Source organism: Cyprinodon tularosa, unplaced genomic scaffold (assembly GCF_016077235.1).
Source record: "Cyprinodon tularosa strain WSP-4 unplaced genomic scaffold, ASM1607723v1 ctg1128, whole genome shotgun sequence".
In the NCBI taxonomy this organism is placed as follows: Eukaryota; Metazoa; Chordata; class Actinopteri; order Cyprinodontiformes; family Cyprinodontidae; genus Cyprinodon; species Cyprinodon tularosa.
In genome coordinates, this window is record NW_024037924.1 from 61,743 (window position 1) to 74,883 (window position 13,141).

Genomic DNA, 13,141 nt, shown 5'->3' on the forward strand with positions numbered 1-13,141 from the left:
GACGCTGTATACAAATTGTAAATCTAAGTTGTTTTTCCAACAGACATCATTCTATTGAATCTATGCTGGATACTAAAACAATACACTAAGGAGTTTCTAGTTTTTGACCTTTTATCTGAAGAGGGAAGAGATTTGGGCGGCTCTATCCTGATGGTCGGGTCCCACTCTCCTGGAGGAAGTACAATCACCTCATCCAGGAACTCATCGATACCAGCCAGCAGGTCTTGTCTGTCCTTCGCCTTATATGCAATGTCATGAAAGATCTGAGGAAAAAAAGGGAGAGGGTCGATGTATTAGAGCGGAAAAAGTTCACAGTGAAAGCATGCAGCTTCACAGGGCAGTGAACTGTGATATCAGATCTGGGGATTACTAAATAAGGAAATAGAGCGCTGACATACAAACACTATATAGACGACTAATCCCATTGAATCAACCCAAAAACTGTGAAGAGCAATGTCATTCATCAATTTAATCAACTTGACCATTTACCTCACAAAGTGTCAGAGTTCTTGGAGTCAGCTTAGATTTTCAAAGGTTTCACCCCTCTTTGTTATTTTTGTTATTATTTGTCACAAAAGAAAACATATAAATAAGTTGCTTTTCACTTTACTTGCAGTGAAATAATTAAGGTAAATTTTATTCAAATTTCAGTAGAGACTCACAAATTGCAAAAAGAGAAAGAGGTTTGAATATGATTGCTGAGTGCAGAACCTTGAAGTGACAGAATAGATCCTGTTTTCGTGGGTTATTAATATATATATATATATATATATATTATATATTATATATATATATATATATATATATATATATATATATATATATATATATATATATATATATATACTCCTGTTAAACAGGTGGTTTGAATTGCTCATAGAATTTGTCCTTTTGGAGAAATATTTTTGGCAAACTCTGAAAAAAATCTATTCCACTCTGCAGCCATTAGAAAAGTGCAGCTCTGCAAATACTGTGTCCAGATGATTATTACTGCCTACAGTCCTAACCAGTCACTTGCTTTAAGTAATTTATAACAGCTCCTGAATTTATGGATAATTCAGTGAAATAAATTCTTCAATATTTAGAGCATTGAAATTACATATTTACTTTACTCATTTAGCTTTTGCAATGAGTTTTTCTGTATTTCACAAAAGTACCAAGTACAGTATGAAGTATTATTTCAGTGATTGTACAACACAATCTAACCTCATCGGACATCAGTGTAGCGATTGCTCTGCCAATCTCATGATATGACTTCGCTTTGCCTTTGGGTCCAAGCAAGATGAACAAAAACCTGTATAGTGGAGCAAAACAGGATAAAGAAGAAAGTACAGTAATCGGTTGTTATTTCAAAGAAAAACATAAATTGTGTAAAATGTAAAAAGGTGTTTACAAATTTGCCTAATTTCTTTATTATAAAATACTTGTTGTGGAGTTGTATTTAGAAAGAATGCTCATTGTGCACTGATGCATGTTTCAGGTCATTTTTAGCTTTGCATGTTAGCAACCTTGTAGGAACAGGGACTTCAGTCAATGCTCCCAGCATCACCGCCTGCTGCAGACGAACAAATGCCACAAAGGGGGCATCCAGAAAATCCACCTCTCCCACCAGCACGTTGGAGGCCTCCGCGTCTCTCGGCAACTTCTTCATGAACTTGTTTTTCAGCTGAAATGAACAACAGAGAAAAAAACGGACAAAGTTCAAGTTTAAATTAAAGCCCTATATCAAACAGGACAGTTTCTTTGGTGTAAATGCCAAAACCAGAAAGTTAATTTGTTTAATAAAAAGTCTGTACTTTCTCCACACTGAGATGGGGAGGGGTACAAAGACCTGCTGAGCTATGAAGGTTCAGCAGTTATGGAAAAAATTTAATACTTTAGATGGGTTTGATTAAATTTTCTGATACATTTTATCATACCAAGATATACATAGCTGGAAAATCCTGGAGGATGATGGATGCCACAATAAAAGAATAATTGACTCATGAAATAATGTTTTATTAATTTATTTTTCTTTTAGGGTTTTTATAGCACTAGTGGCTAATTTTTCTGACAGTAGGCTGACAGGAAAGGGGGTATGAGAGAGGGGGAGAGACATGCAGCAAAGGACCACAGGTCAAATTCAAAACCGGTCAGCTTGAGTGCTAAGGCCTCGGTATATGGGTCGTGCGCACTAACCACTGCGCCACCTGCACGCCAATGAAATAGTTATTTAAATGTACAGGGACATTAAATAATTGATGAAATCGTGTAATAATTACATCAAATGAATTCTGCATTTATTTCAAGTTTGAATAAATCAATGTTTCAGTAACTGTTTCATAACCTACTTATTAACTGTATCAGCATCATCAGTGACCCCTCACACCTCCACCATAGACTGTTCTCCCTTGGAAGAGGCTTGGCAGCATCTGCTGCAAGACCAGCCGGTTCTGCAACAGCTTCTTCCCCACTGCCATCTGACTGTTAAGCTGTTCAACTCTAAATATGACTATGAATCACACTTGCAACATAATTTTTGCACTACCAACATGGCTGAAACGTTTATAATCCTTTTAAATAGGACACAACTTCTACTGCAATTTACACCATATTCATTTTGCACTGCACTGAACCTTTCCATTTTAATGTCCTTTTGCACCATTAATTTTAAACTAGTCTCCTTTTCTTCTACTCTGTTTATATTCTGATCACTGCTGCACTTTATATTGGTAAAGTTCATTTCACTGTTGTAAGCTGTATTCTCATTTTGTATACATTTTGTGTATACAAAATCAGAATAAAGTTTGTCTAAGTGTAAGTATATCATGGCACTAACCAGTGTCCATAAAAAATATACATTTTACTTGATTTACAGTACTCTTTTTGAATACATTTGTCTTTTGTTGTTTTTATTTTTTTATCCCGGCACTCACAATATTTTTTCAATTTTAAAGGTACTATGAGCAGGAACTGTGAAAGAATACAAATGCATGTACAGTGTTTTAATGCTAATAGATGATGAGGAGTTAAAAACCAAAACTAACGCATCTCTCCATTGCCTTGAATAGACTTTGTTCTGCATAATACACTGTAATTCAGGCCAAATGTCTCGTGGAGTTCTACGGATGTGATGTCAATTGATGAGCAACACGTCAAGCTTTGATACAGGAAGTCATGGCTGTTTCACTAGTAGTAGTAGAAGAAGAAATGGTTATTTCAAACACTGTCAGGGATAGGAATATTCTGCAGTCAGCAAACAACCATCAACTTATATCCCACTAAAAGGTTAATCTGTAAACATTGTTACAGCGTAACCAGTGCAGTGCAGTGAATATAGCTTCTCTAAGAAGCGTGCGTTCCCGTTTGGCTGGTGGCTGCAGTTACCCACAGCACCAGTCGAGTCACTCGTGACTTTCATTTTCTCATTCTGCCTCTGGTTCCTTTAATTTATCTGTCAGATGTTTAAAATTACATTTTCTGTAAAAAAAAAATGTTTTGAAAATGCAAAGCAATATTAATATTTTTTTTTGTCAAAGATTGACCTGTAAAAGCAAATGTTAATAATCTTAGTTTTAGAAAGCATGTTTGACCATTGATTTTTTAAAAGCAAACAGCAAAAATTAAAAACAGAAATAAAGCATAAACCTATATTTTCTTTGATGTAATGTTTAGCCATCAAATGATTTCATTTCTGCCTTCAACACATCACACCTTAAACAAAATTGTTGGTAAGTTTGTTCCTTTAAATTAGGATTAGTTAGGTGATAAAACATAATCGTGCAGAAATAATTTTTTTACTTAACAGAACTGTTTAGTTTTGATCAGATATAATGAGTAAACAAATCTTAATGATTTAGGTGAGATCCCTGTGGAATACTACCGTGGTACTTATTAACAATGGAAAACATTTACTAACAGTGACTTTAGGACCTCTGGTCCTTGGACGCCCTGTTGGGCGTGTCATTTTCAGAAATGGTTATTTATTTCCAGACAAAAGTGTGTCAACAATTTCTACAAAACTGCAGTGGAAGTTGTGAAACTGATCAAAGGAAATATTTTTAATTGTGGCAGTCTACTGTATGTCACCTCAACAGATCTAATGCCCTCATTGAATGACAAGGGTCAGTCTTAGAGATTTATTCAGGGCTGACCAGTGTTTATTTTTATGCGTTAGAATCTACAGCAGCATATTTAACCACAAGGATGTTATCTTCAAATTTCACTGGATGGAATTTTCAAATTTTGCAATGGGATACACTTTTCTTTTATTCAGATTATTTCTGATGGCTTAGGAAAAATGCTGTGAGTAAAAGCAAACACCCTAAAAACTATCTGAATCACTCTTCTTTGCCAAATAGCATAATAACAGTCTAGTTGCCTGGAAACTATGTGTGAATCTCACTTATTTTCTATTACCATGGACTTAAATAACACATGAATATGCTTTAAACCAGGCATCCCCAACCTCGGTCCTCAAGGCCCACTGTCCTGCAGGTTTTAGAGGTTTCCCTGCTCCAGCACAGCTGATTTTAATTGAAAGCTGATTAACAGGCTTTTGGTCTACTGCAATCTTTCTAATCAGCTGTGCTAAGGCAGGGAAACCTCTAAAACCTGCAGGACAGCGGGCCTCCAGGACTGAGGTTGGGGATGCCTGCTTTAAACAATTCTATTACCGATCAGTCTGTATTTGTAGGTCAAACTCCCCTCCAGTCTTTTGCAGCCACTGACTGTTTTTCTACCTCCAGGATAGGCCTTTATTAAGCTCCAGCTATTTTTTCCCCCATCATCTCAATTCATGATTCTGCTATTTGTGGACTTTGTGGTTCTGTTTAGGTTTCTTTTTCTAGTTTTCAATTACACTTTGATTTATTTCATTCTGTTTTCTCGGTAATTGGTTTCTTCTCCATTTTGTGTCATTGGCTGTGGCCAAATGTCCGCCCTAATCACTAAATAGGGCACTATATAGTGGTTAAGCCATTTTATATGAGTGTTTACATGCCAAGTGGAGGAAAAAATAATTGATACAAAATTTCCCACAATACACCTTGAAAAGTAGTGAGATTTATATGTGTATATATTTATATCTTTATTATCTTGTGTGGTTTATATATATATATATATATATATATATATATATATATATATATATATATATATATATATATATATATATATATATATATATATATATATATATATATACGGTATATGAAACTGTATCTGGAGCGTGTAACAAAAGTAATTTCCCTCTGGCATTATTAAAGTATTTCTGATTCTGATTCTCTGATCCATGGGCAATAGACGAGCAGATATATCCTAGAATGCTTTGAAAGGAGATCTCTCCTAGCAAAGAATTATGGGATTTGTTGTCACAGCGGCCCGCTGTCACTATCCAACAATGCCAACGAATAATAAAGAGATCATCCGCTTGAACAGTCAGTAAACTGAGTTAACTATAAAGCCCACTATATACTCCCAACTGTTTAAAGTGATTAAGGGATCTAGAGGTTAGGGTGGACATTCGGACACAGCCATTTTTGTTGTTCTCTAGTTAGATCTAAGCAGTGTTGTGTTTTCTGTGTTGCTCTCTGCTGCCCCGTTGTGCCAGTCTCCTTTTCCCTTTCTTCTGGTCTCTTCTATCCACACCTGCTCCATATCAGCTGATTAGCCCAGTCTTTGTTCGGCCTCCCATAAATAGACCTCCATTGTAGTTCCTTAGTGCTGGTTTCTCTTCATTGCTTCGATCCTCCAGTGTCTTTCTCCCTGGTGTCTCCTGGTTTTGGTTTCTTGTTTATTGTTCCTGGATTTGTGTTTCTGTTGCCATCTACATCTCATTAAATCTGCAAGAACTCATCTTTGCCTCCTTGTCTCTGCTCCTCCAGAGGTGCCAGAGTCCTTCAAGCCATTTCTCCATTCACTGTTCTCTCCCTACCACTGTCTCTGAATAGATTCACGACTTAGCCGTTCCATTTCAGGGTGATATCCAAAGCTTATCATTATTTTTTCCTGCTTTGAATGTCTTCAAAACTTGATTCCTTAACCTTTTTTTTAGTCTTCACGATGCTGTTTATCAAGTACTCTTCCCTAACAGCTGCATTTCTGAAAAGAACTCTGCAAATTTTTTTAAATTTAGGGTTGCCAGAGCAAAGGGTACAAAACAGTCTCCTTCCACTTAAAAGTTAAACCAAACTCTCTTAGTATTTATGACACTATTAATTTGCTCCTGTTCCTGTCCACGTTTTATCTCTACGTTATCAGTCATGAGAGGAAGTGTCTGAGGAAGCAATTCAGTTTAATAGATGTGTTTACTATTAATTTATCTCTTCTGTGCAAAAAGGAGCACACAAAGATTTAGCTTGAACTAAACTTGTTTTTTTTCAAAGGTCTCCACTATGGTAAGTAAGTAAATAATAAATCAGATCAACTGCTTTACCAAGTATGGAAATACATTTCATTCTTAAGTAGATTTATTATACAAACTGGTTTGCTTTATTCAAAAAATGACTTAGAATTATATAAACAATGGGACTTAATTGAATATTGAATTTTGAATAAGACTTTTCTGATTTATGCCCCCCGCATTTCCATATAACATCCCTGACCAGTTGGAAGAAGCTGAATTGACTATATTTTGAAATATTAAGCTAAGCTTCTGCTTTCCTCTCCATACAATACTGAAGGACAAAAGATTGCAACATGTCACAAATGATGGTAGTTTGCTGATAAATGCTGCATATAAGAAAAAAAAGAGAAACATCGGAACATATTCTGTAATTTTGTGGAAATTTCCTTGACCTTTTTGTGACAGGTTGTTCTTGCCAGACCATAATTAAAGCCTTGTCTTCCACAGGTTTTACATACCCGTATTTTCACGACCATAAGGCGCACCGGACTAAAAGGCGCAGTCTCAGTTATGTGTGCCATTTCTGTATTTAACACACACATAAGGCGCACCGGACTATAGGGCGCGTTTTTTATATACAGGTACATGTCCTCTCAGGTGGATTTTCCCACTTAAAAACATATTAAAACTACTTTATTCCCACTGATCACAGCAAATAAAGCTGCAAGGTGTATTTATTACAAAGTATTATTCAAACCTGGGAACCGGCCGTGAGAGACACATCGCTGATGACACAAGGCTGTGATTACTCCTCTGATACAGTTTATTGACGCATAAATTAACTTAAAACATAGGCAGGATAATAATCTGGATGAACTGACTGCAATGATTAAATTTTCAGGTGGACTTTCTCACTTAAAAAGATTTAGATTATTTCGATGAAAAAACACCTGCGGAGGTGAGCCCGGATGCGCCGCGGCCCAGAGGCTGCTGTTGAATTAAGTTTTCAGGTAGAAAAATAGAGCGGGAGCAAAACTGAGTATGATTGTGCTTTATTCAAGTATCTCAAAGTCAAAGTCTCAAAGTCCTCATCCTCTGTTTCTGAATTAAACAGCTGCGCTAAATCCGACATGCCAGTTTCCCCTTCTTCTTCGCTGTCAGAGTCACTTTCCGTGCCGGGCGGCTCCTTGGAAATGATGCCGGCTTTTGCGAAAGCTCGAACAACAGAGCCAGCAGACACGTTAGTCCAAGCATCTACAATCCATCTGCAAACGGTGGCGTAACTTGCCCGGCGCTGCCTTCCACTTATCCTAAAACTGTGGTCTCCGTCTGTCATCCATCGCTCCCACGCCGCTCGCAGCCTTACTTTGAACGGCCGCTTCACACCGATGTCGAGCGGTTGAAGCTCCTTTGTGAGACCCCCCGGGATAACGGGGAGCACAGCGTTAATTTGATTCACCTTTTTTTTCACATCGGCTGTGAGATGGGCACGCAGCGATGGTGATGCGTGGAAAAAACCACCTGGTCTCCCCACATACACCTCCCTCAGCCACGCTTTCATCATCTCCTCATCCATCCAGCCTTTTCCATTTGCGTTAATATCATGTGTCATCAGAGCGCTGTGTCTGTCTCGCTGTCAGCTCCCAGATCAGCTTCTCTGATTGGTTGATGCGGCGCGTCCAGCAGCAAAACTTCAATTTTTCCATCTCGAGCAGCAGCAGCGCGTTGGCAGATGCTTAAACGCTCCTGCTGCTCAAAACCCGCTGCAGGACCTTTTGCTGCGCCTATACACGCGTCAACCATTTACTTTGCATGTAAACTCGCTGCTTCTGCTGCACCTGCTGGGTCCGGTTCACACCGATGTCGAGCGGTTGAACAGCGAGCACAGGGTTAATTTGTTTCCCCATGTTTTTCACATCAGCTGTGAGATGGGCACGCATGGAGTTACATATTAACAGCGATGGTGATGAGTGGAAAAAAAAAACACCTGGTCTCCTTACATTCGGCCACTCTTTCATCATCTCCTCAATGAGGTGGTCTCAAAAGTCGCAGTTACAACACACATAGGGCGCACCGCACCAAAGGGCGCACCGCACATTTTGAGGATAAAAAAAGACGTTTAAGTGTGCCTTATAGTCGTGAAAATACGGTATTAACCTTACAAGCAAACATTCATTTAAAAGTTCACACTCTTCTCATAAACCTCTAATTGCGCAATTGACAGAGTTAAGTTTTGGAAACTTTGCAACAGCCTAAAACAATCATGTCAGCTGATGCAATGTTGCACTTTAGACATTTTATTCCTGTTTCCAACCTGCAGCCTTTGTTTCCAGGGACTGACTTCCTCTAGGCTGTAGAGGATGACGTAACATCAGACTAACACCCTGCAATTTTGTCACTATATCCCATCTGGCTTTGCTTTCCACAAATCTTATTTCCATTAAGATGTTAAATAAATGATTGACAATTCTCACCTCTGCCTCTTCCAGAACACTTTTCTGCTTTTGACGTATAGCTGGAAATTGGCTTTCTTGATAAGCTGTTATCTGTCTGAAAATTTATTTTTTTTAGTTAATTATGCAGCAATATTTGTTAGTCATTTCACAGTGCTGTTGGAATGTAGGCAGAAATGCAAAATCCTGTGTGATTAGGGATCTCCCAAAGTCAGGAAGGATCGCTTATATTTGTCCAAGGAAATACTAATAATTGGACTTTATTGATCTCACATTGGAGAAATTTACCTCTGCATTTAACCCATCCCCTTGGGAAGCAGTCGGGTGCCATTGTGTGGCACAGTGTGGGGTTAAGGTCTTGCTCAGAGACCCAGAGTGGCAGTCTGTGGGAGTGGGGCTCGAACTCAGAACATCAGGATTCCAAGCATTATGCCCTAACTACTAGTCTGCCACTCCAACTCTTAAGAAAGGGGCCGGGAATTGAACCGGGAACCTTCTTGGTGCAAGGCAGAAGTACTACCCACTGCAACAATAAACAGTGATGATTCTTTTTAAATACATAGAATCATTCAAAAGTAACCCTCCTTTTTTTACTTAATCTACATAATTGTTAGAGGATTTTTGGAACGTCTTGGTCATGAGCATTGGTTTTTCAGGCTTTTTGAAGTTCTATCAAACATGTTATAATCGGACTTTCGACACTTTTTTTAATTCATTTTCAGTCTTGAAACTAAATATTTCCAGAGAAATTTATGTTAGTGTGTGTTTTTTAACCAGTTGTCAAAATTTGAAGAAAGCATAATTATTTCAGCAGCTTCTTCCCATGTTTTCACCTAAATATCTTTACAATACCAAACGGACACTGTTTGGAGATATATTTAGCAAGTTTTTCTCACAGAAAATGTCAATAGAACTCTAAAGTTGAAAATACCAAAGAGTATAAAAGGCAAGTGGAAGGAAATCACTGTCAGCTCTTTGCAACCTTTTCTTTTACTTTTTTTAGTAATAATGCATCCAGGTAAAGTGCTTTTCCTGAAAAATAAAATAAAAATAGAAAATGCAGCAATACCCCAAAGTAGAATTGGGGTATTGCTGCATTTATATGTATATATATATATATATATATATATATATATATATATATATATATATATATATATATATATATATATATATATATATATATATATAGAAGAATTAACATGTTTAAATAAAAATGTTTACTGTTTATATTTTAAAGATAGTTTTACCTGTTTCTGTTTTATTTCAATGACACCTTATTTTAGGGTAAGCATCTTGAATCAAATAACTGATCAATCAACTCTCGTCTTTTTATTATTTTTCAGCAAAAAAAAAAAATTATGTATTTTACCTTTTTATTTATTAATTAGTCTTGTTGTTCCTTTCTGAGCAACAATAAAGCTACTGGTTAGCAATGATTAAAAAGTTTTAAATAATGCTGAACAGGACTATCTATAAATGTGTACAAGCAAACGAAAGACGTTCTCTTAAGCTGTAATTCAGCTTTGATGGAGTTTACAGTAGAGACATCAATCAAGGTTTAAACCGGTCACAGAACGTTGGACTTTACCTTGCCGAACTGCCAGTTTTGCCCCCCTTACCTCCTTTACACAGTCACAGATTAAATGTTCATGTATTTTAAGGTTTCACCATGGAAAATTCCACTTATATTGTCTGATAATGTCACAAAATCTTGTTGCAAGACTCTCTTGATCATACAGTTTAAAAGCATAAATGGCTGTCGCTGCATAAAAATCAACCGGAGGTGTTCCTGATAGGATGCATAGTTTACGTGCAAACATGTTGCTTGTGCAAAAACTAAAGTGAAACTGAAGTCAGTGTTGTGGTTTATGCCATAATAATCACAGCAACACCTAACTCAGCCTTTTCTGTCTTTGGCTCTTAGATTACTGTGGAGATTACGTTTAAAAGTTTCTTATTTTTAAACAGTAAAGGAAAGTTTCATTAGAGCAGAATTATATTTAAAACTTCTAAGATGAAATGGTAAATAGTACTAAATCTGGCAAAAGGAAACCATGTTAAAGAAAACATTTTATGAAATATGATGGAGGATTAATACCATATGTAGACTTACCTGGTCCCTCTCAGGTTTGTCAGAGATGTCATTCATGCTGCTGGATGCCAGGTTCTTGTGGGGCGTAGTTGGACTATCTGTTAGGATGTAGAGGTGGAGTAGATAGTTTAAACATAATTGTTTGTTTTCATTTAGAGGGGAAACTAATGATGAAGGAGGAGACCCAGGAAAAAGACGGTGGCCCAGAGAGTTCCCTCCACATGCATCACCAGAACCTCTACCACCCAGCTGCATTATCATGCAAGCTCAAAGATAGAAATAAAGAAATGTAGATCCAGAGGATCCTATAGGTTAAAGATTATATCAACATCATCTGTTCCTGTTGCAGTCTTCATTATCTATTAGAATCTGTGATCTATGGTTTTCAGTCTACCTTTACCTTCTGGCAATAAGTCTGGAACTCTAAAATACCAATACCAATACTTTCCAAACCCCCTTTTATGATAACATCATTTGGCCAATTAGTATTTCCAACCATGACAGGAAATACAGTTCATCTACTTCTACCTCAGGTTTGGTTTCAAGTGGGAAGTACCCACACAGCATCCCAATCAGACTTCCTAACAACCCTATGTGATTCCTTCTGCTGTGGAGGTGAAGCAGTCTTTCTCCATGTCCTTCACCATGTCTCAGCATCCCCCTAGTCATGCATCTGTAATATTCAGACCTCAGACTGACCTGTTAATCAAGACCCTTGCTTTTTTGCTAAGTTATTCTTTCTACGGCAGACCGAACAGTTTTTACATAACTTTAGACAGGGTTCCACCCTGTCCATCCATTTTCTCCTCCAACTTACAATTACCTGTGAAAAAGAGAACAAAAACTTTTTCACTTCCAACAGAAAATAAACCCTGATCTGGAAGGAGCCCTCCACAACTGTGGATAAAATCAACTGAAAGGAATCATATTCAGACTTTAAACTACTCCAGTTTTTATTTTTCTGAAGGTCAGATTTAAAGCTGCTAAAGATTACCATCTAATTTAAGATAATACAAATTAAAATCCTGTTCATGCCAAAGGACAGCTGAGGCGGAGCACCATTGGGAACAACTCAACCTTGTAGAAATAAGACAGAGAATGGATCTGAAAGTCTTCACTAGCACACCATACTACTGTTACTGATTCTCCTATTTGTCAAAATATAGAAACCAAACTCCATAATACCCAATGTAATTCAGCAATAACCTTCATTCCAAACCTTCAGATCTTAAATAACTTTTTTTAATTCACCTTGCTGTCAAACTAATACCAAAAAAACATCAACCTTGTTATTGAATTTTAAATCCAAACATCATCTGCATGTCGTTCTCATGGTTTATTAAACTTCAGGCATTCATGCTTCTGCAGCAGCTGTAGAGCATCCACTCAGGATCACAGCTAAGAATATCCGGTGGTCTTAGTGTCCTACTTTCACATCAAGCTGGTCCACTAAGTGCTTCCTTCAAGACTGTGACTGACGCTCTGCTGACTTTCTGATTCAGCTCGACAGCTCTTCAAACATCTGACAGCATGATGTGACCTCACATTAGACTGGAAACTTCAGCCGGTAGAATAAGTGGAGCCACCTATGCTTTTTCATAAATCTGCCCCCTCAGCATTGTGGGTAGGACCAGGCCTGTCAGTATGATGCAGTCAGTTTGTATAAATCTGATTTTTTTTTTTCTTTTTTTTTTTTTTCAGAATGAATTCATGGAATTCATGAAAATTGTTTTTAAACAAGACAAATTGACTATAAGGACTGAAATACTTAATTTATCTGTAGAGTGATGTTTTTATTTTTCAAATGAAGTTGTGTGAAGTTCTTCTGAACAGTTAGTAAAAAAGCTGGGTGTTAGTCAGAGCATGAAGCATTCAAGGGTCCATCAATGGCTTCAGCAGGCCCCAAATATATTTTAACCCAGCATACCCAGGGTTGTGCCAGTTCGCACTAAACAAGAAATAATTAATAAATGCACTCCAGCCAGGCTGAAATGAATTAGTTTATAGTCATAGCCTACCATTATGTACAAAGCTAACATCTACAAGAAAAACATTTTTTTTTATCCTACTATGTATAAACACACATAGCTAATGATGTCATCTACAAATTAGCATCAAAACTATGCGCTGTCCCTCGACAAAACTAGTGCAACATTTTGACTGATGGTTGTCAATAGACAATTAAAACCATCTATTAATTTGGCACAGATACAGTTCAGCGTGAGTTTTTTTTATTTGAATTCATATTGCAAAGGGAAAAACACAGTC

General features: G+C 37.2%; 1 protein-coding gene across 2 annotated transcripts in view; it reads right to left on the bottom strand.

Moving 5' to 3' along the window:
* LOC119794322 (electrogenic sodium bicarbonate cotransporter 1-like) overlaps positions 1-13,141 on the bottom strand; it is an 88,951-nt gene that overhangs the window by 22,742 nt on the left and 53,068 nt on the right. For both annotated transcript variants that reach the window (XM_038301837.1, XM_038301826.1), the window contains exons 6-9: positions 10,895-10,971; positions 1,509-1,666; positions 1,207-1,294; positions 109-263 (exon numbers count right to left, since the gene is read on the bottom strand). In XM_038301837.1, coding sequence (XP_038157765.1) covers positions 109-263; positions 1,207-1,294; positions 1,509-1,666; positions 10,895-10,971 — 478 coding nt within the window. The remainder of the gene's footprint in view (positions 1-108; positions 264-1,206; positions 1,295-1,508; positions 1,667-10,894; positions 10,972-13,141) is intronic.